The sequence below is a fragment of the Rhea americana genome, unplaced genomic scaffold (genome assembly GCF_003343005.1).
Source record: "Rhea americana isolate MKP2758 unplaced genomic scaffold, rheAme1 scaffold_6, whole genome shotgun sequence".
Taxonomy (NCBI): Eukaryota; Metazoa; Chordata; class Aves; order Rheiformes; family Rheidae; genus Rhea; species Rhea americana.
Window position 1 is genome coordinate 9,049,813 of NW_028186756.1, and position 24,049 is coordinate 9,073,861.

Below are 24,049 nucleotides of genomic sequence, written 5' to 3' on the forward strand. Positions count from 1 at the left end.
CCTCAGCCCCGGCGCCTCTGCCTGGGGGTCCGCGGGCCGGCAGGAAGGCCGCAGCAGGGCCGAGCCGCCGCCGCGCCGAGCCCGCGCCCCGGCCCCGCCCGCAGCCGGCCCGCGCCCCGGCCCTTCCCGCTCGCCGTAGGCGCCCGCGCTGTCACTAAAATGGCGGCCAAGGTGAGTGCGCCTCCCGGCGGGGGGGAGCGGGCTGAGGAGGCGGGGGGAAGCCGCGGCGGCGGCCCCTGCCGCGCGGCCTCTCTTCCTTCCACCGCAGGGCGCGGGGGGAGCCTGGGGCCGCCCCACGGCACCCCGTGCGGCCTCCCCACCGCTCGGCAGCTGGAGCGACCCCCCTCCCCCCGTCCCCCGCAGAGCCGGCCCGGCCTGCGCCTCTCCCCTCGGCTCCCCGAAGCGCTGGGGCTTTCTCCTGGGAAAGACGAAGGAGCTGCTAGGGGCGGCCTCCGGCGGCGAGCTGCGCGGTGACCTGGCCGGGCCGGGGCCCGGGGCCGGGCGCGGCGGCTGCCCCGTCGGAGGGAAGGCCGGTAGGGTCACCGGGCGAGTGTCACGCTGCAGCGGTGGTAATGCCCCTCGCAGTGCTGGGTTGGAGGTGTCTGCACAGCTGCTTTACTCCAGCATGAGGGGGATTACAGGGCTGTAATTAATTTGATCAGCAGCATCTCTTCTGCCTGTGGCTAAGGGCTTAGATGAATCCACGTAGAACTTGTGGTAAAAAGATCTGGTTCCTGCAKGCGGTGAAGTTGCAGAGCAGGGAGTAAAAGGTGGTGTTCCTCTGGTTGTCCTCCACCTACTTAAAGCTTTCTGAAATGCTTTAACCCATTTGAGAAGTGGAATGTCATCAAGATAGTGTTATATATCACTAAATAAAAAATGCTAAAATCATGCTGTTAGTTTGTAACAGGGTCACAGATGTCTAAAGTAACTATAAATAGACATAATATACTGTGTTTAAACTGGGTAAAATATGCCTGCAGAGATCTTAGGCTTTCTCTCAATGCGCATGAGGTCTCTTTTGCAAAGCAGTTAAGGTGTGTTTATACTTGCAAAGAAAAAGATCATGCAAACAGGGGTAGCCAAGGCAATGAAAATGAACCCTCTTACCTTAGGCTGAGACATGTAAGTGAAAAAAGTTGTATTTGGGTTGACAGTATGTTTAGATGGTCTTGAGGTGACATAGCTTAGTACATAAATGTGAATGATTCTGTATCTTTGGTCAAGTGACATAATTTTCTGTGTATTGTTTGTTATTTGCTATGAAAAGTTTTTTTTTTTTTTTTTTTTTTTTTTTTTTTTTTTTTCCCTCCCTCCCCAGCATGGGTTATGGTCTGTCAGGCAAAGATTAAAAATAAATCTGTAGAGAATTAGTAAGCTGAGCTACAGCAGAACTGCAGCTGTTCCACCTGTATGTCTTTTTTCTATTGTTATCATCAAGACCTGTAAGTAAGTGCATATCCAAATTGAAATGTTAGATTCGACCTAGAAGCTGCTAACAGTCCTCAAAACATTAATATTGCAGCTTGTTGATGTACCAGTGTTCTCAAGTACATTGCTTATTGCTATTACTTTCTGTAAATGAATGTYTACCACTTGCAATGTAGTATGTACCTGGAATTGTACACGTATGTTACTGATGAATGCTTCCATAAAACATTGCTGAGCATTGTCAATCCTTTTCAATGTTTGGAGCAGAGGAGTGTGGTGCTACTGCTTTTGCAGCAAGCTGTATTTTATTTAAAATATCTTGTGAAACCATACCTGATGCAGTAGCACAAAGACTGGTAAAACAGTAAATAACTAGCAAAGAATTATATTTAATTGCTTAATTTAAATTGTCACAATCTACAAGGAATACATTTGAATACTGCCAAATGCAAGAAGCACGCACGTAAATACAGAATGTAGGCTGCCTAGAGTTTGAGAGGCTTCTCTTTGTAAAGCAAGGACTCAGAGCAAGATTTACTTATGATGACCTCTAAGCCCCAGTATTAGTTTTCTTATCATACGAGGTTGAAGGAACTCATATAATACACAAGATGAGGATCATCAGGCAAAAACAAGGAAGGAATCTCATCTTTACGTTATTGTAGTAGAGCTTCTACAACACTTTGCCTGCAAAACAAAAAGTATGCAGAAATAGTCTGGGAAGAAAGTCTTCAGAACTGAAAGGAAGCTAGACAAGTTTGAAGAACTTTAATCATCAATATATATAAAAAAAAAATTGAAGCCATCAAACTCATTGAAACGGACTTTGGTGTAGAGGGAGTGTRTGACTATAGGGCTTATATTAAGCTTCTGAACAAAGTCATAATAAAATTTGCTATCTAAAAGGTAGACAAAAAAACTAGTGCTGATACAGTCATCTATGGATTTGCTTTATTGCTTTTTGAATACTTCAGAATTTGTAATTAGAACCAGTTTAATTATGTACTGTGTGAAAAAGTGTATCCTTGTATGTTTTTACACCTGCTTGCATTTAAAGTTACGTGATGTTTCCCATTCCATTGGTAAGTGGTACAACTGGAAATTCTGATTAGTACTAGATAGAAAAAATTTACTCTGAAGGTCATCAAATACTATAACAACTTACCCAGAGATCGTGTGGAGTGCCCATTCTTCGAATTGTTCCAGACTTGACTGAATGAAGCCCTGAGTAAACTGATCTAACCTGCTTTGAGCAGAGGATTGGTCTGGAGGACCTCTGGAGGTCCCTTTCAATCAAAATTATTCTAAATAATTCTTTATTCTAAATAGCGTATTGATTGAATTTTAATAAAAATTTTTTACAAGTTCTCAGCTATGATGTTAGTGACTTCTAATGTTAAATAATAATCTCTTTTAAAGTTAAAAGCAGTATGACCAAATGCCAGTTGCTAATACTTAGGCAGTTGCTGGTTTTTAGATAGTTATTGCTGGAATTAAATCTAACATTGAGGTATTCCATATTTAATACAAGGCTTATGATAAAACTTGTTTTTAATAAGCATTAGGATGTTTTAATGTTAGTTGCAGGAAACATGACGGATGTGTAGGCTGAAGTCATATGGGATAGCAGGTTTTCTTCCAGCACGTCTTAGCTGAATTTTTAAATTTGCGATCTTTGGGAAGGTTTGGTTACTTCTATCTGGTGCCTTCTAGCAATTCAATTAGTTTTTAATCCATAAACCTTCAAGTAACTAATTTGGGGTAATTCTTGAGGTTTGTTTCTGCCTTCAGGGCAGACTTCGTTATTTATGTACCATTCTTGAAGCAAGTATACTGAATTTGCAAAGTTTCAGAGAGAAACAACACTAACTTCATTTATGCAAATTTCCAGGATATATGTGTTTCTATTATGCTTTAGTTTATATTCTGCCTCTTTCGAGTTAAAGATGTTGAATTCTTTATAGTCATGTAGCTTTCTAACTTTTTTCTTAATAAAATCTCTATTTTTGATCTTTGAAAAGTTTCCACTGCTTTGAAGTGAATTGTTTGAAATGCAGAGACTTAAAGACAGAATTATCCAGGTATATTTGACAGCTTTATTATTATATTTTGACTGATCTTACTCTATTATTAAAAGACATAGTCTTAGTTCAGTAAATAATTGCTATTCAGAGTCTTTTGATCAAAAATAATGCCATGTCTGTTAGTTTACACTGTTTCATCCTTTGAAACAGCTGATGTACTTTTTATGCCTGTGAAAAAATAAGCTGCTAATGTTTTGCAGTATCATGGCAGTGCTAGGAGCATGAGGGCGGTTTTAGGGAAATCATCTAACTGTTACTATTGACCTTATTTTTTTCTATCCAGTACATTAAGCTAGTAACTTCTGATATCTGTAATTATGGTGATGTTTAGATCAGTGTTTATATTGAATTCATTACTGGAGGTGGCATCTGGGCGAATGACTTTTTAAAGGACCATTTAGTGAACTGTAGGTATGTAGATTTGTTGCCATTAGGAATTGAGTTTCATAGGGTTTAGGTTGGATAGGTTAATTCAGATAAAAACAGAGTTAAAATACAGAGCAGATACTGAACTAAACTGTTCCAGTTAAAAAAAATAAACTAAATTATTTCTTGATTTTTTGGAATAGAAAGTTTTTATTTTGAAGCAGTTACTGACTGATATTCTGAAGTTACTCTATTAGTTAACCATGTAATTCTAGTGTGTTCMTGGCCTGAGTCTGTTGCAGTCATTTCTCTGTGTATTTCTCAATCTGTGTTATGTTCGCACAGTCATGCCATTGTTTAGTTCTTAATACCTCCTTTGAGAAGATCTGATAGGTAAATAATGTTTGATTTCTTTATCTAAAGAATGTTATATGAGGCTTCTAGAGTTCAATATTTTTATTGATTTTTCTTAACTTATGTTTTTTCTTGTTTAATGTATACTCTCCTTTGAATTTATTAATAATTGTTGTCTTAATGTTCCTAGTCATAAGGAGGAAGAWGTAGTTAAGCCACTTGAGTGTAGTACAGGTGACAGGTTTTTTTTCTTAAGTTCTTTGCGATTTCAGTAAACAATAGTGAAACCTTATTAGGAACAATTGTGGCAGTGTAAGTTTTAGATAGCAGAGCTGTTCACTAGGATTTTTAAAAATTCATGCATTTGTCTTCAGGCATCCAAAAGTAAGGCAATTAATGYCAGTCAGGAATTGCTTTACTTTCATCATTTGCAGTATAGCTTTCTTATATTCTGCGCAATAAGCACTGTTTTGACTTTCTGAAACAAATTAATCAAATGTGCTAAGTGAAAAATATAACTTCCTTACGCCTTCTCACTTTTAAATTCTGTTTTCTGTCTTGTAACTACTGAAAATTGGTATGTTGTCTTCACAGCATCCTGCACAGAAACAGGATGATAGACTTACGGGATGTTTTAGTTTTCTTTAATAATGTTTAATAATAGTTTAAGAATGTCTATAATACAGACTTTCTTTTGAGGATACTAGTTCCTTCACATATCATACTCTGTAGCCCAGACTGTAGCATTTTGCTTTAAACAATATTTTCTTAAAGACAATTATTGATGTGTTAATTGGTTCATATTTTGATTATTACTTTTTTTTTTCTTTTYTTAATCTGTTTTCCCGGAGCTTTGCAGTACTCTCGGAGAGCCTTGACTGCTGTGTTGCGGCACAACTGTGTCAGCAGAGCCTCCTGGTGATATTTTTCTGCTGTGGTGGTCATATTAGACACTTGTACAAAGGAAAAATGACAAAGTGCTCCTCAGGAGAGCGGTTGTAAATTAAGTTGTTGTAATTGTATTCGATCATCAGGGCTGCAATTCTTACGAATCAAACTGTAACGTTGTGCTTTCTGTCAACATGTGATTAACTAGTTAGAATGAGAAATATTTCACAATCCTAGTCGATATACATGATACCGCGTGGCTGAGTATTATATATAGAGAATAGATGTGTTATGTAGTTTTTAATGTATATATTTATATATATGCATTATAGTGATTTTTTTTGAGTAGTTTAACTTGCATGTGATTGTTTTTCTGATGAACYTCAGATAATTCAAGGTGGTGCTTTTGTGTTTCTTTATATTCATTGTGTGAAACCTTATAACTTTTCGTTACTACAGTTAAGTGCTATGGAGCAAATCCTATTCCTTTGAAAGGGTGTTTCCAATTGATAGCTGAGAAAACAGTGAGGCTATAATGCAGTTTTATGCTAGGGAATTAAAATACTTACCCAAATCAGGTTTATTTCCCTCCTGTTCAATTTTTCTGATTTTATGCAACCACCTTCTCTGTATAGATACTGAACACTTTTCATACTTGTTTGCACATTTGTTGAGTTTTAAAAATGCTTCCGGTGATGAGCAGAAACATCTTTACCGATATGGAAGAAATTATAACCTAAGTTACAAATGTTTTAACACATTGTGGGTAGTTTCTTTATGTGCTATATGCCAACATGCTGAATGACAATGCTGATWGGAATCTTAAGGCATGCTTTAGAAATATTTTCATATTTACTTGTTTTTGAATTTAAACCTGTTGTAATATAATATATTTTTTTCCAAACTAATGTTTTAAGTAGGCAAGCATATATTTCTGTAATTTACATTATAACTTAACGTCATTTGAAATGTTAAGCAGGTGATTCTTGCTTCCACTTCTTGCTGTGTAATTTGATTTACCTCTGACATGCAGTTATTCCAAGAAGTAGTTGAAGTGTTCTCTGAACTGGAAAGGAGGTGATGTTTTGGCTTATGGCATGGGGGATTCTTGCAAATAGAATTGACATGTTTTTGCTGAAACAAGAAGTAATTTGTTGACTTGGAAAAACCTGTATGTTGAACAAATTAGAACTTATTTAAAAAGATGATGGAGGCATCATCTTGGCTTTGAACATGAAATTCTTCCTGGTGTTTTAGATATAATTGTTCTCAGTGATCCCTAGCTTTTTTGTTGTAATTGTTTTTTGAAAAAATATTTGAAAATACTTATGAATGATGGAAGAAGATTCTAAAAGGTATACTATTGTAAGTAACTTTAAATGTACACAGCAGTAAAATCTGGATTTTACTGGAATGAAATTAATTTCTGTATTAAGACTCCTTTTTTCATCTCTCTGACCCAGATAGTAAAGCTAGCAGCTGTTTCTTCTGGTCTGCAATGTGCATCTATTACTGTATATGCAGCAACAGAAAAGGAATCAAAAGCCCAGCTGATGAAACCAAATCAGGTAAAATTCTCACTGCTTGTTTATTTTTAAAAGAATATTGGAAATTACAGAATAGCATGTCTTTCCATTGGATTATATTCCTCAGTAAATAAAAATAAATCTAAATAGTATGTAATAATACAAATTACATTCTAAATAATTTACTAGTATAGCACAGATAATCAAAGTATAAAGAGAGTTACTATAGTAAGTTAGGGAAGTTTCATCTCATTAAAAATTTCCAGACTTAAGCCAGATAGGGTAAAAGAGTATAATACTTGCTAATAATAGCATTTTCTATGGTATAATTTCTAGCAATATATGTGTTTTTCAACTGTTCTTGCTCATGGTTTTTCAGATACAAAATACATTTTTTTTCATACTCTGTAATGCTGCTACTTAGGATCTATGTAATACTTCCTATTTTCCTTTCTAAAGAGTTAAACTGTAGTCATACTTTTGTAAAGTAATTTTCTAAATATAAAAGAGCATGATATGATGTGGAGGCTTTATTTGCTCTGGCAGGAAGAATAAGGATTCAATGTGTTGAAAAACACTATTCAATAAATATTAATCAGTATCCCRAACTGTCTCCCTGCAGTAAATTTATGCTTTTCTTTCCAGCTTCCAATTTACTGTTCACCACCTCTGAAATCTAAATACGTTGAAGAGCAACCTGGCCGTTTGCAGAAGGGATTTTCTTCAGTAAGAAAGACAACCAGCCACTATATTGGGTGGTGCAAGGTAAGAAATACTTGCCTCTAAAGTTTCCTCAATTCATGACAACACAAGATAAAGCATTAAAATACAGCATATTTCACTCTGTTCTTTTTTTCTTGTATCAGCATAGACTTGGAAGTTAAGATGCAAAAATAAGCCTTTTTCCTTTATTTTTCTCTACTTTTTTAAGGCCAAAGAACCTATATGTTCTCGCTGTTTTCCAAATCAAAAAGTAGGAAGATCAAATACATCTTTTTTGGTCAATGTTAAGCTGGATGTAGGCTAACCCAACAGTGTCAGCTTCAGATATTTATGTGGTTAACTTCTAACAGAGTTACCTAGGTAACTTCTTGCTYGTGGAGTTCTACTGTCTGTTAAAAAGTAGGTGTTTGAACTGCTTAAGATACTCAGGTTGGCCACTCTTACTTGTTGCATTTTTTGAAGTAAATTAATGGATACTTGGAAAAGCTGACAAAATGAGTGCTAGTATACACCKTGGGTGGATCACTTATTTCGTATTTTATGCAATAAAACTATTCACTGAGCTGGGCTATGCATTACAGATACATACATTTAATTCTGTATTTGGCAAATCTGCATGAGAGGTAGGGTTTTTTCAGATTAGCTGATACAGTTGACAGAAGCAAATGTTTTTCGGAGAARCTCATTTTTCTAGCTGTCTTTGGTCAAAAAAACATATTTTTTGTTTCCCTAAACTTTGTGTTGCTTTATATCTTTAGCCTGTGACAGGCTGATAATAAAACTACTTCTTAAAAATTTATCTCTGAATGGAGCACAAATGTAATTTAAGGGTAATGCGAATAATTTCAATCCTAAAAATGTGCAATGGATTTCATCTTTTTAAAGTAAAGGGAGTGACATACCTATAGTTGTTGCATAGGAAGAGCATTTGTTAATTTAGGAATTAAGTAGCTGTGATTATTTGTCCAACAAGATCAAAGCAGTTCCTACCACTGTCATCTCTGCCATCTCTTTAACTTTCTGCTCACAGAATTTCTGTTCTAGTAGCACTGATGGGAGAAGTAAGAGCTTGTCGTAGGATCTCCAGCACCATCTCTTAAATCTTCAGAAAGGACATCTGCTACTCCATTTTCACATCATCTAAAGCAGCTTTTTAGCATGACTGCTGTTAGTTATATGAAATTTTATGTTTCTGTTTTCCTCTTAGAAACAAAATGAACTTGATTATTTGGAAAATAGCAAAGCAAAAAAAAAAAAAGTGTTCCTGTATTTTCTGTAAGTTCTGATTCCATTGAATCTGTGAATACCTTGTCAGTGACCACTCTAGTAGTTTGTAATTAAAAACAATTCAGTTATAAGTACATGTCAAACTTTTCTATGCCCATAAAYGTAAAGAAGTAAATTAGTATCTTGGAGACTGACTAGCAGTGACCCCTGGTGGTACAAATTCAGTGTTTCTGGAAACAAATTCAATGAAGTAATTCGGGATGAAATTGTCTTTGTTAATTGTTCTCCTAAAGAACGAGTGCTTGCTTGATTTGTTCAGCAGTCTCAGGACAATGATGCTTATAAGCGACTGCTGGGAGTTTCGTTGTGCTAAACCACATGTACCAAGAGGATATTTTTGTACTTAAAATGTCTACTTTTGCAAAATACTTGCATTCATTTAATATTTTCTTTTTTATATAGAATGCTTTTGTCTCTGTTAAAAATGGAATAATGGATTCAATTCAATTTGGAAAAGGTAGGCAAGTTATTTTACTTGGGGAGGGGAGTGAAAGGGGTCTGTACTGGAATAATTCCTACAAGTGTGGAAAAAAAGATTAGTTGTATCGCTGTTAATTTCCTATATCACTATGGAGTTTCAATTCTTTTCTCAAATGAGAGAAATAAGTAGTAGTTTTTATTCCTTTGATTCTAGTCTTAGATGTTTTGTGATCTTGTAATGTTTTTGTAGGTTTAGAATATTGTATGTACAATCAAAGTGTTAGGTTTTACTGTAGTGCTGATGAGAGAAGGCACAGAGAGTATTTCTTACACTTCCGTTGCCTTGCATTCTGCAGAGTATCCTCTAAACTTTGAGGAAGGCATTGCTCCTTAAACAGGTATCATGGAGGCAATGCTCACTCTTACTATAATGTGTAAACTATTGAGTATTTATGTGATTCAGAAATACTTAAGTCCTCTCACAGTTTTAACTTACAATTCATTTTGTTCTTAGAATTGTAGAACCTCAGAAATGTTGACATTAGAAAGGACATTTAGAGATTGTCTAGTCCAGCCCTACTGCTCAAAGCAGGGTTAGCTAGAGAAGGTTGCTGAAGGGTCTGTCCAGTCAGGTTTTGAACATCTCCAAGGCTAGAAACTCCACAACCTCTCTTAATTAATAGCTTCTTAATTCTAGCACAGACTACAAATAGCATTTGCATTCAAGTTTGTTGTCAGAAATTACAGATAAAAGTAATTTTCCTTTAAAATAGTAAATTGAGAGATTTTGAAATACGGTATCTGTCTATAATAACTTACAGTAAAATAAACATGTAATATTTTTTCCTTTCCCATTATTAAGTCTTAATACAAACATTTTATAAAACAAGTATCTAAAGAAAAGAATTCTTAACACTTTGCTGATATGTTTTAAAGATTTTTGATTAGAATTCTGGTCCTGTCTAAAAGATTTTAGAGTATGTGCCTAGAAAATAAGGCATCTTCAGGCATTAACAAAAACCYGATCCTGGACTGTGTTCTACTTTGGATATGTAACAATTTTATTTTCATCTTTATTTCTGAAGTTGTAAATAATAAGAAGAAATTCATACTGAATTGTTATGATACTTTTTTGTTATTATTGTTCTAAGATGCTTATGTTTACCTCAAGAATCCGCCACCGGAATTTCTTCCCAAAGTTGGAGTAATTACGATATCAGGCCTAACTGGCATAGTGCTATCAAGAAAAGGTAGGGATTTTCTGCTTATTTTCAAAGATTATCATGCTTAATATGTGGCATATAGAAAGTTGAATGAACTAAAGATTTTTCTGAAATAGAGGGGAAAAAACTATGTAACTTTTTTAAAAAAATCCTTTATGATAAAATTTGAACGGACTTTATTTCTTTTCTAACTTCATAAAATTGTAAAAATAAATCAAACATATACAGAGCTACTGAATGTTATTTATATGTTAAAGCAAATTCAACGCATTAAATCATTTATTTGATAAAGTTTTATGAATTATTTTACTTGGAATGTAGACCTGTATTGTGCTATTGGATACAATTTCTTTAGTWATCTGAAACGCATAAATGAGTGTACCATGTGAGTTATGATCCTAAGGAGTTGTTAAGGAAGCATAAATCACCATAGCTGAGAGGCAAAATACTGTTTTGACTAAAAACCTGACTAAGACCAAATAGACAGAGCAGGATTATATGTAATTGTTGTTAATGGTGGAGTCAACAGAATTGCAGGGTAGACACTTTAACTTGAGTTTGTTCATTATTGGTTTTCAAAAACAGTATGTGTATGGGAGTGATTTATAGACAAATTAATATTAAAGATTATTGAGTATAGTTAAAAATAAGGGAATTTAGAGGAATGCAAGGAATGTTGGCATTTGGATAACAGATGCAAGAGAACATACATTGGAAGGAATGATTTCAGTATCGAAGCCAAAAGCTTAATTTGTACAGATATAATCTTCTCTCTTTTCAAGATAAATACTAGAGGAATGATACTTCATCTGCTAGAAAGCAATGTTCAGGAAATATTTGTCTGTATTAGCTGAGTGTGTATGTGGCTGAATATTTCACAAAATAAAAAGGGTACACCAAAATTTTGRCAGATTAGTAAAAGAATTCTTACTATATCCCTACTGTCTTTTTTTGATTAACAGTGCGGGGTGGAGGAAGAGACTCGGGCTTTAAAATCTTATTGACAAACAGGAACTTGAGGCTGGCCCAGCTGATGTAATGCTTGAACAGAGTCCCGGTTTCCAGGCTTCTGATTGCTCCAAATTCAGCAATTCATGTCAACAAGAGAGTTCACATKGAGCTACTGAAGAACCATAGCAGCACCTAAATTACACTGACATTCTTCTCATTTTTCACAATATTGGAAAATATAATTGAGATTATTTCTGAATCAAGAAATCAACCTTCAGAATATCAGTTTTCCGCATACRTAACTGTAGCAGTTTACTAGACTATAAATCGTATTCTGTCTTCCCTACTCCAGCCGTACTGAGGATATTTGATGTAAACAATGGAATGTATACAACTGCATAGTTTTACATTTCATTAGCATCTAATTATTTACATTTGGTTTTATACAGGTTCCAGATTTAAGAAAATTGTTTATCCGCTGGGACTTACTACTTTAGGAATTTCAATTTGTTACCCAGCTCAATCAGTAGTAATTGCTAAGGTAAGTTTACTTGTATTTTAATACTGAATTAATAGTGATTTTAGTCACAGGATTGCAGTTTCACTTGACTTAACTGTTCAAGGACTGAGAGTTGGAATTCAAGTGGATTTTCATTAGTGCATGTAGTGCATCACAGATATTAATTGCATAAGTATCAATAGTGAATAAAATGGCTGAATTTAAAAACACAGTTGTGCAGCATCTCAATTTTAAATCCTCATTTCTCGAAGAACTAAATACAGATGATATGATTATTTTGCTGAAATCCAGATTTTTTTATTTTTTGATATTTGAAAAACTATATAATTGTGTTTTTTTATTAGAATTCCCTGTTTTCCATTTACTGTCTTCTTGTCAACTTGATTAGAATATTTCTTGGCTGCTTATGCAGAAAAGCTGTGCCTTATTTAATTTTCTGCATGTAAGAATTGTTTGCACACAACTGTCTTCTATACAGAAAGTGAATTGAAAAGCAGAATATAAAGTCTCAGTACCTCTTCCTTCAGTTTACCAGTATTTCCTATTTAAAAAGCACCTATTACTTCATAAGAAGTCATCTTAGTTTCTTGGCAGACTTTGTATTTCTGAACTGTGCTTCTTTGTGAAATCCTTGAAGTAGGAAAATCTAGTTCCAGTAGTTCTGTTTAGTTGTAGGATTTCACCAAGAATTTACTTAAATGATCAGACTTTAGTCTGGACAGAAAACTTTATGGAACATTGTTGTAAAATCTGTTTGAAAAACAAAACTAATATTGAATCTGTAACTTGACATCATGATAAAGCAGTGGTGATTTTTACTAATTTTAATCTGTGTGCTTACACTTCCAAAGTGCTTGAGAAGATAATGCAAAGATCTATAGTGTAGTTAAAATCTTTAGGCAGCCTTTTATGTAACTGCCCTGAAGTGGTGGTTTTTTTGATATGCAAATCAATGAAGATTATGRTTTCTCAAAAGATAGTGGGACTTTCTTGGCTCATTATTGTAAGAATTAAATTTCAGGACTGGAATACACACAGATGAATGGGAATGCCACCCAGTATGCTGTGACCTAACTCAGGAGGCCAAATCCTTGTTTCCTGTCTACTTACATTGTATGTGAACTTTGGCAGTTTTTGTGGTTGGAGCCCTGAAGTGCTCTATTTCTGTAAAGGTACTCCCTAGTTACTGCAATATTATAAAAATAATCTTCTAAAACTGTGAAAAGACTGATGGATTTTGACGTTTTTAAAGACATGGGTTCAAACACAGCAAGACAAGCTTGGATTTCTTCAAAAGCTAACATTGACACACACTCTTCTCTGATCAGGTTTTTATTTCATTTCAAGTGGGTGGGTGTAGTGTGTGACTGTTACCTTTAGTTTTCTTACAACAGTTTAAATATTATTTATAATTTAGTATTTGTTTGATGTAGGAGAAACATGAGTTGCCCTACATCTTGAAATGCAGATGATTGAAATCTGTCCTACTGAGTATAGGATCAAACATATTCTCGTACAAACAAAATCTATTTCATTTGAATAGTCTGTGAATTGTAGTGTTTGTTAAGCTGTTGTTAAAATTCTTTTTTAAAAAAATAGGTAACGGGGAAAAGGGTGTCTTCTGTAAGCCATCAGACGTATGAAGCWGTACGTTCACTGTGGGTGAAAAAGGAAGATATCACTAAGGTAGGGCTTGCTGAAGTAATGACCAGTAACTCATAAAAAATAAATCCAAAGTACCATTTTGCTGACGCTGTTTAAGATTACTAATGTGTGTTAAATGAGGCACAAAAACCCTCTGATATTTTTATAGCTACAATGTTTAGGTAAATGTTTGCTAATGTTTAATCAATAATATTCGTTACACCTTTCAGGCTGATAGATTCTGGGATTCCTTATGTACTCCCTCAAAACACACAAAATGAACAAGAGAACCCTGCATTTGCCTGTGAGCTCATTTTTGAGGTTGTCAAAAGATAATGCATTCTGATTCAAGCTCTAGTCTTAAGCTGACCACTGAATTTAAGATAAAGAAGATCTACAAAAATAGAGTAGATATGTGACAACATTTTTCATAAGCACGCAATGAAGGAAATTTCATAATCCTTTCAGGTAGTGGCTGTCTTTCTTACCCATTGATATAAATTGTCTTTGTTTCAGATTAAAATGATTTTTTTCTTACCCTGTTCTCATGCAGCCATAGTAAACAGGTGATCAGTGACCTCTTTATAATGACCTCTTACATATGGAAAAATTATCATGAATTTTGACATGATCGTCTCTCTCAAATAACTTCTTATAGAGCAGGCTTTCTAGCTTGTAAATAATTTTTGTCCTGTTCTGGGCTTTATCTATTTTACCTCTCCCTTTTTGAGTAAAGTGCTCAAAATTGGACATGTTACGTAAGCTGAAACCTTGCCAGCACTAAGTAGAGAGGAATATTTACCTCCTGTAAATTACATATGGAACCTGAGTTAGTACATCCCAGAATTGAATTGTTTTTTTTCTGCAACCCAAAAGATCCCCCSCATGGAAACCCCAATTGAAAACCCTTAACAAAAGCAGTACTTTCTAGGGAAAAATTCAGCTTTGTGTATAGTATGTCTTCTGCTGTTTTTAAAGAAAATGAAAATTCCTTGGTCATCTTTAACATTTAGAAGTTTGATTTGTATTTAAGATGTACATTTTTATGCAGTCCTCGCTTTTCAGTGAGGAGCACAAATGGAATTCTGAGTTTTGAAAATATGATTCAAATATAAATGCCAAAAATTTGCCAAAATTTTTTGCCAAAAAACTGATATAGAAACAACAGCTCATGTGGTAAAGACAGTTTCTATTAACTCTTTTTTCTGAATTAAGTGTGTTCCCAAAACAATGTATTGTTTTTCATCAATAAAGAATAATTAGCTAGGGTGTTAACATAAGATGAGAAAATAAATCATGATAACTTTGGTAAGGATACTAACTGGTCTGTAAAATCTACATATTAGTCCTGTGTAAGACACCAAGTTCTTCATTTATGAATGAATAATAACTTAGACTTCCTTATGAAGTACTTACAGGGTCTCAGTGGAAAAAAAAAAAGAAAAAAAATAGCAGACTTAAGTGTACACTCATGACAAAATAAACTTCCGTATAAGTAAATTTGAAGTTACTCTATCTCAACTGTGGATTTTTTGATGTGCTTTATTTTTTTTCAGCTGTGTCCATTGCATGCCRCTGTCTTGATATTACTAGTTGAATGTCATCTTACGATGTCATATCTGAAAATAATTTGGTAAAAGACAAGCTTTCAGATAACTTTACTTTGCAGTAATATGTTAAGCATATACCCATGCACATGTTTTTGATTTGTCTGATTCACAGCTGCAGCAAGAGTCAAAATCACTTGCACAAGAGGATAAGAAAAAGAAAGAAATTTCTAATGCATCACCTGAATCTGCTGTGAAGTCAAGATCATTTGACAGACCAGAATCTTCTCCAGAAGAGTCCTCATATACTAAAGATCCAGTGCCTTCATTAGCTGAATTAAAAGTTCCCAATATAATCTCAGGTACAACATTCAACTCCAAGTCAAATTTGTAGTTCAAAACTACAAAACTTTATTTTGTAGTTATCCTTGCTTCAAAATAGAACAGACTTTCTTAGCATATTGATCTTGAGAATATATAATTTTATATATACACCTCAGGGCTTCAAGGAGGTGATTTTCTTTCTTTGGACTGTGCACAATATCAAAATTATTATTTGATATTTAGTTTTACAAATAATATAGTCTACACCACAGGGAATGAAAGACAATCTTTCTTATTGGTAGAAATTACATGATACTTCTAAAGAGATGACATCAAGTGCTTTCATTAAATACTTATCTTGTATTATCTTTTTGATGTCAGAAGACCGTAAGAACAGTATTAAGGATTGCAGCTGGGTTTTTATTTGTGAAAGTGGCTGATGTGTCTCACTGCTCATTCCTCTGTTTTCGTATTGATTCTATTATATCTTTAGACATTGGTAAAAGAAAAATATATAATTGACAAATGATGCACTGTAGACATTAATGTTATTTTGCTAGGTTTTGTGTGGTGGTGTTCTTGCATCTTAAGTGGCTGAGCTAATCAAATAGTTAATATAACAGCATATTTAATATATAAGTATTTCGGTAGGCCAGTTAAGAAAAATAGAATTATCTATTAAGCAGAATTTTTTTGTCACTGAAAAATGAATTTATTTTAAAATGTAATAATTCAGGGCAATTAGGGCAATTTAGGGAAATATTTGAGCTATCTGTTACACTTGTTTACCTCTTTTTATTGTGTTCTTTACTAGAATTCTTTTCTGGAAAGCAAGCAGAACATACTTGGCTGAAGTTTTTTCTTTTCTTTTCACTACTAATACATTTGCATCTTTCTTTGCTTTGTACTTATATTTTTTTCTGATTTAGTTAGTAGAATACTTTATCTTTTTACGTTTGCTTCAGGCCAAACTCATTAACAGCTTTATGTATACAGATATCTTGTATCTTTGCTTTCACAAGTTTAGTTCATGTCCCTAATACAACCAGTAAATGCCCATGTCCTTCATTAATCTGAGTTGTCAGAGATGTTCATTTTCTCTAGTGTAAACAGGGCAAGGGTTTCATGAGGACGTAACATCCATTATTAAAMCAACTAATGTAGCTGGAAAAGAAGCAGACCAATATTGGGAGGCACAGTTCTAGAAAACTGACCTTTATATATCCTTAATTACATAATTACAATGTCTGTAATCATGCCTGTCTTAGTGCCTTGACATCCAGGATAGGTGGAAAGCCGTAACATTTTTGAAAACTTCGTTCATTGGATTTTGGAAATGAGGAAGTGAAACTAGATAAACTTTTTTGCATTTATTTGGAATTTTTATCCAAATACTAGTTGCTTGTAGCAGTGCAGCAGCTTCAAGGAAGATGCTGATTTAGTGGGATTTAGGAGACAGCTGTGCTTCCGCAAATGGTGGGCAAAGAATGAATCAAAGCTTCTTCCATATCCCAAACTTTCCATTCCTTTCCATCTGCATTGCAGAGCATCATTGTGAATTATATTTCCTCCCTCACCTGCCATGTTCAGGAAGTAGTAATAAGGTACAGAGAGTAAGAGGAAGGCCCACACTCCATCCACTGCTCTGTGCTAAGATTCACAACATGCCTTCATCAACCTGTATCTTTTACAGAGCTTTAACCAAAACATACATGTTTTGATCATTCCTAAATGTTTGGTAATGTGGTAATTCTTAGAATTGTTGGTAAGCTTTTTTCTAAAGCTCAAATATACCTATATACATACAGACACATACAAACATACACACACACACACACACACATATATATATATATATATATGTAATATTTCTTTAATATCTCTAACAGGGGCAGTGAAGACTACAAAATTTAAACCTGACCCAGCATTTATGGACCATGGTCAATCCAGCCCAGAAGATGTGGATATGTACAGTACTAGAACCTAAGACATCTGCTTACAAGTCGTTGCAAAATATTAAAGATAAGGGGTAGGGGAAAGGGCAAGAAGTAATCCTTGTGATACATACCCTGTAAGGTATAATTTAATAAGGTATTTTCYTATATCCCGATTTGTACTGTTGATTTATGTGACTATATTTAATGAACATTTTGTTTTTCACTACTAAGAGGCAGTTAACAGACGTGTTAYGCGTGAACAGTAATTATCTACTGAGAATTAGTGAGAATTAACTCATTATCAGTGTCATTAGCGAGACACTGAAAAAAACGATATTTGTCAGTGTCCTCACAGTGATGATTCTGTGCCAAGCTTGTTAATAAATATCACTTCACAAAGGATGTTTAAAAATGTAAATATCTCTATACTTCTGATCATATGTTCCTGATTTAAAAAAAGAAAGAAAGAAAGAAACCAACTGATTGATGTAGCAGAGGCTTCTGGTTTCACTTTTCTTTCAGCTCTGGAATAAAGTGCAATTGTAGTACTTAAGTCACCCTGCCCAAATACTAGAACTAATGTATAGCCTATAAAAGATTTTTAGTTTTCAACTGCTTCTAATACTCTGAAGAAYTGCATGCAAATTATCTAATCCATGAAACTGACATTGTTTGAATTTAAATAGAGTGCACTAGTCATGTTTCGAAAGTTGGAAACCTTCTATGGTTTGGATGTTAAAAGTAGAAACCCTTTAATTGGTTAAAGGTGCAGATAAATATTTTAAAAAATGCAGAAGTAGTAATAAGCAATGAACATTCAATTCCCTGGYGTTTGTATGCCATATCCATTGATCTTGATAGGATTTCTGTGAAATCCTATCTTTTTGTCTAAGAGGGTTAGCAATTGGCTGTTTACTATAATGAAATTTTCAAGCATCATTTTTATGGTTGCGTGTATCATTCTAGTTTTGTTCAACCTTCATTTGTCTTCAAAACATTCTTAAAGGGTTTGGAATAGATCTGGTGATCTTGCCTGAGCAAAGCTCAGCTAGTTATCCATATACAGTGATAATCAGCCTACTATCTAGAGTAATCACATTTGTATCAACTGCAGTATTTTTCTAATATGCAAACTGCAGAAGGACATTGTACTGGTAGTTTGTCCTTTGATCTATTGAATTGTCTTATCTTTCAATTAATGAAATATATGCACCATGCAAACAATATTCCTAGTGTCGCTGTGGGACTAAAAATTTGTTAGAAAGTATTGCATAGTGGAATGTGCACAAAGCATATGATGACTGAGCAAAAGCACAAGTGAGACTTGTATAATAGCCTCACTTATGGTGAGATTATTCAGGTGTGGTTCAGGAACAGACTGTAAGTATTGGTATTTTGGAATCCACATATCAGGGAAAGTGGTGTATCTATATGGAGTCCAATGGAAAGTAGAATAAGTACATAATGAGGTTTCAAGAAGAACTCTGCTTTGAGTTCAGTTAAACTTGCTTGGGACAGCTGAGTTAGAACTATATGTGTTTTGTTTCTTTAATCAGTTCTCAAGGCCTAGGCAACTGTCACAGTTCAGGCAGCAATTAGAGGATTTTAAATCAAACTTCGTRGAACTCCTGGGCAAGATAGATCTGGTATTCCATCGGAGAAAGAGGAGTGGAAGAATTAGATGGCCAGGCTTCATATGCTAGCTCCAGGGAAGCACAGGAAGATGTAAGGATGGAGGTAAAGATGATGAAGAAAAGATCATTTTCAAGTGCAAGACTGGATGGCAGAAATCATATTACGCATTTCCATATCTGACCAGATTCTGGATTAAAAATATGGGAAAAAACGTTCTGCTCTATTCCTAGATTTTATTTAAATTATAACTGATGTCCTTTGAGAGATGTGCTACCATAAGTCAACAGTAAAAGGTGAGATGATCTAGATAATTTGTAGGAGTTTACTGTGGTGTCATAGTCTCACACTGTGTCCTGAATAATGTAGAGGAATTACTTCTCGGTGAACAGGGGAAGGAGTAATTTGGATAGCAAAGGTATGTCTGCCCTTTCCAGGCCAAGAGTGGACTTTAAAAGCCTGCTCTCTACCTGTAGTGCAAAATGTTAGTCTGTTCCTTTTCATATGTTGGGGCATTTGTGCTTATACATCTTTTCATGGTACAATCTGCAAAAGGTACATTGCTCTCCTGATGGTTAAACTGCCTAGAACTAGATGCTTCATGTAAGCAGTTCCTGTCGCAACCCTTGATTTCCCAAGCAGTTCATGCTGTAAGTGGACATGCTGCACAAAGCTTTCTCTAAGCTGTATTCAGTCTCAAATTACTCCCCATGGCAAAACTGCAATAGAACTGTGCTTCATGGTTAAATGGGAATTGAGCAGTCTCAGATACCATTTTCTAGGAAATAACTTCAAAATTATTGCTCATATCCACAGCAATGGATGATGAGTGTGAGAAATACAGTTATAGAGCTCATAAAACAATATTACTGTGTGCAATGTTATTTCTTATCGGTGAAAATGAGGAGTGAGCCATGGCCTGAGAATGTGAAAGCTTTTTTCCAGTAATAAGGTTATCTTCTGTCACTTTTGAGGGTTTTTTTTTTTTTTTTTTTTTTTTTTTTTTTTAAGTCATTTGTGATTCCTCTGTAGTTGTTATTCTCTACACAGGGTGGTAACTCTTTCATTTGTCTATCAACTGATTAGTCAATAATACAAAAGTTCTTTAGAATCTTCACATTTGACAAGCTGGGACTAAAGAGCTTGGGTTTCAATGCAAGCTGGGACTAAAGAACTTGGGTTTCAATGCAAGTTGAAACGAATGCAGCCAGAGAAGACCATTTCCCTATGTGCAGCCAAACAAAATGGAGGAAAAGTATGAAAAACTTGGCATCTTGTTTAGGTATGTTCTCTCTTTCAGGATGACAGCAGCTAAACTTTAAATTGTATTTCTGTGTCCTAGAAAATGTGAAAGGAACTTTTCAGTAAAACCTGGTTTATGATACATTGAAATAATGCTTTAGTAACATCAGTCAATCTTTTTCATGTCCACCTATGTGAGACAAATTGTAAGAGACACTCATCATTCCAGAGGAACTTAATACCCCCMAAAAAGATGCAGATAATTGCAGAGATGTTTGGGCTGTATTTGCTAAAAGGAAGGCAGATTATATCAGGTTATTAATCTGATTTTGTGCAAATGATGGAAGGGTGACTGTGACTCTTCGTTACTCAGCTGCCATTCTGAGAAGCGTTTCTTTGTTGAATCTAAAAAGGTGCCAGCCTTCTTCCGTTGAAAGATCTGAAGCTCCACATCTCATATAATACTCCACAGATGGCTTGTTCCAGATAACTACAAGGAACTGCATACAGCTACAGTTGGTCTGCAGTGCTGTCTGTTGGAAAGTAACATAGTAAAGATACTATTCTACAATATTGATAATTAAAAAGCTGCAAAGATCATTGGCAATAGCATAAAGTACTGACCACAGTATTCTACTGTGGTGAATTTTTGTGCTTGTTAACAATTTGCTGATGATACAGTCAGAAACTGAAAGAAATTTGTTTGACCCAAGTTCTCTATAAAGAATTCTTGTCATCTTGTGTYGTATTCAGAGAAAAGGTAGGAGGCTGATTTAGACTACTGTGTTTATATACTAGGAGGAAGAAGGACAGTTTAAGCTTTAGTCCACGTTCTAATGCCTGGGAATTGTAAGGATCAAATAAGTGGCAATGTATCATATATCAAAGTGTTGTCTCTCCTACTGTAGGCTAGCAGTTACAGTTCTGCTGTGTAATCTAACTGCCTTCCTAACTCTCCTGATTATCCTTCCCTTTCCTCCGTTATCAAGGAGGGCAATGTTCAACACCAGTTCTTGGGGTAGAATAGATGGAAATGGCTGATAAGGCCTTGCGGCATTCTTTCAAAAAGCTCTGATTCTGTTTAACTCTGTGTACCTGGTGAATAGCACTTATGCTAAATGGTTGAAGAGTTAGGTGAATAAAAATGGGTGATATATAATGTAAGCAATAGTTTAATGATACAAAAGGGGAAAGTAAGCAGAACTTCAGGAAAGAAAATCTTCACTGGACAGTGGAGTGCCCAGTGGGTTATATAAAGCCTTCCCAAGGTGAAGGGAGAAATCTGTTGGGAGAAGAAGGGCTTAGGAATTAATTTGGTGTTGGGATTAAAACCAATTAAAAAACATCTTGATGGGAGTAGTCTTGCACTGGTGGAAGTAGCACACCTACATGGAAACTTGTAGCCACATCTCTGTATTAATTTGTAGTAAAGATACTATGCAATGTTTGTATTGTTCGCAATCTTGTTTTCTTTCCACTGATCTTTTAAAAAGCAAAATCAAATGTGCATTATGCCATGCTCATGAATCCTCATTCTAAACATACGTGCCTGGCTTAATATCTTTAAAATTTCAGATCCGATGCCCAAACCTGTTAAATAATAGAAAAATTAACATAAGTACATGTGAAAAGTTGCATTGTAGGACATGGATTTGTTTGTGAAACGCTTCTATTGATACATTTGAGAGGCATTTTATAGTCACTTCAATTACAGTTTGACCTAAAAATTCAGTAGTTTCTTTCGCGTTACAATAATATGCGCTACACTATATGTACACTACATAGTACAATGGTACGACAAAAAAATGAGAATATACGCTAATTTTTATGTAATGTAGATTATACTTTTGAAGAATCCTATGTCTTTTAAAGAACTGGGGCACATAACAATGTAAGGAAATATTTTTAATTTACTGCATGCTTTTCATTTATGGTTGATTGTATTAGTTATGTGGAGATTTAGGATTATTTATATTCCTTTTTTAATTTACAGAAAATTGATTGTGATACATTATTTTGCCATATCATTGTGAAGCACCTGGACATAAAGGGTGACAAGATACTTGTTTTTGAAAATGAAATTTTGCTTTTGTATTTTGTCTCAACTGTAGGGTAAATTGTCAACTTTTTTTTTAATGCATTTTAAAAGTTAATTGATAATCATGATTGAATCACGTGTTTTGCTGCTATTGGAAAAAATCTTCACCAGTTAAGTTCTGAAATTTCTGTGACCTGCATTCCTGAAATAAATCGTCAAAGTGATATGCAGGAGATATTAATACTCAGTATTCAATTGTATATGCCTCTAAATTTTGAAATTTCTTTCTATTTCTTTTGATAATTTCTTTTTAAGAATGGTATGGCTCAGAAGTGGGGGGAAAAGGGGGCTTTATCCTTGTAGGAAGAATTACTCATGTAGTGTTAAAAGAATGAGACCAATAGCACTGAATTTACCTTGATAGGGTTYCATGATATAGAAGTCTTCCAGGTAAAGTAATTTACCAATCCGAGGATCGTAAGTAAAGTAGTACATGGCGTAACCTACAGTGTAACTCCCTGAAAGAAGAAAAATATTGTGAGGGAGTAAGAAATGTCGCTATTTTACATGACAGATTTTATCCTTATGATTCCTGAATAACTGCAGTATAGCTATTCAAGAGTCAGGCTATGTCATAGTAAAGGTTTTGTGCATTTCTGAATGACATTAAAATGCAGAAACTGTACTTAAAGTGGAGTACTGCAAAGTTTGTACTTAYGTTAACTGGAAACATTAGCATGTACTGGAAAACATAAATGATATASTTCTTATTTTAAATAATTTATAAATATAGTATCTATAAAAATATTTTTTGTATTGTAATATACTTTACAATAGTGCACTGTTAGTAATATATTACTCATTGCATATCATTAATACAATGAAAATTTAATATTTTTATTTTTAATATATTTATATAATTTTGCTTTTATATATTTTAAAATACATATTTATAAATAAAGTGTAAGTTTTTATTATGAATAATGCTAATCTTTATTTCAGGGAATATACTTTTGACATCTGGAGATTCTAAGAAGTGAACCTTATATGTGCTTGTAAGTGTGTGATACTAAGCTATAGTCAAGAAGATAGACTGTAATCAAAAGCATTCTAGAAGTTATTTTATTGTTACCACAGCATTGATGAGCAAGTGTACAGACCAAACAGAAATGGTAAGGAGAAGGAAATCTAAAAGTCAGAAAATCCTATTGCTTTACCCATTTTTTTTGTTTTATTTGAAGAAGCTTTAGATTTTCGAATGTTGTGACCAGACCTATTTTGTATTGCAGAAATGAGTATGTCAGTATATTCTAAAAGGTTGTAGATGGAGAAAAGGAAGTAGGAGGAAATAAAAGTTTCTTCATTAAGAAGAAATAAAGGGGGCTTGCAGGAGTTCAGAATTTTCTGAGGGGCAGAGTCAGAAAACCATTATTCTAAGATGCAGTTCATTCTGTGACTGTTTTCTTTATGGGTTGATGGAAATTGCTTTTACTGAAACAACKGAAGAAATACCATGCATTTCTCATGCTGTGATCAGATAATAGGTCTGAACTGAAGCTGAATCATATTTTTAAGTGTTGGTAACCTTTATATGTTTTATTTGCAAGCCTTCAGACATTTGTAGCTTACTTTCTATTTGTTCCTCATTTTCAACCTCTGCAACTAAACAGTAGTAGAAAGGGTGTTCTCCAAAGCCATCTTGAAGCAAATCTGAAATTAAGATTAAAGCTAATGAGCAACTGAACGGCTACCAGCATTAACCTTGTTCTATAATTTTATTTTAGTTGAATAACTCAGGCAATAAAATTAGTCCAGGCATAGTCTATACCTAGAATGTAGTTGTAAAATGCCTAACTCTATTTGATATTGAACATTTAGAAGTTGAGAAGATAAGAGAAAGAAATGGGTACAT

The 24,049-nt window shown here is 34.7% G+C and overlaps 2 protein-coding genes across 3 annotated transcripts in view; both read left to right on the top strand.

Annotated features, from left to right (window-relative positions):
* APOOL (apolipoprotein O like) lies at positions 1 to 22,397 on the top strand. Of its 2 annotated transcripts, none has more exons than XM_085319632.1 (9): positions 1 to 171; positions 6,587 to 6,691; positions 7,295 to 7,414; positions 9,062 to 9,116; positions 10,231 to 10,329; positions 11,703 to 11,794; positions 13,373 to 13,459; positions 15,140 to 15,326; positions 17,178 to 22,397. In XM_085319632.1, exons 1-9 carry the CDS (start codon positions 160 to 162, stop codon positions 17,273 to 17,275), a joined length of 855 nt encoding a protein of 284 aa, XP_085175758.1. In that variant the 5' UTR covers positions 1 to 159; the 3' UTR covers positions 17,276 to 22,397. The 2 variants fall into 2 exon arrangements, with proteins under 2 accessions (XP_085175758.1, XP_085175757.1); XM_085319631.1 differs by lacking the exon at positions 1 to 171 and adding an exon at positions 3,450 to 3,512.
* Positions 20,102 to 24,049, top strand: part of LOC146587417 (uncharacterized) — a 23,444-nt gene continuing 19,496 nt past the window's right edge. Inside the window, exon 1 of the mRNA XM_085319731.1 lies at positions 20,102 to 20,139. Within this exon, the coding sequence (XP_085175857.1) occupies positions 20,102 to 20,139 (38 nt within the window). The remainder of the gene's footprint in view (positions 20,140 to 24,049) is intronic.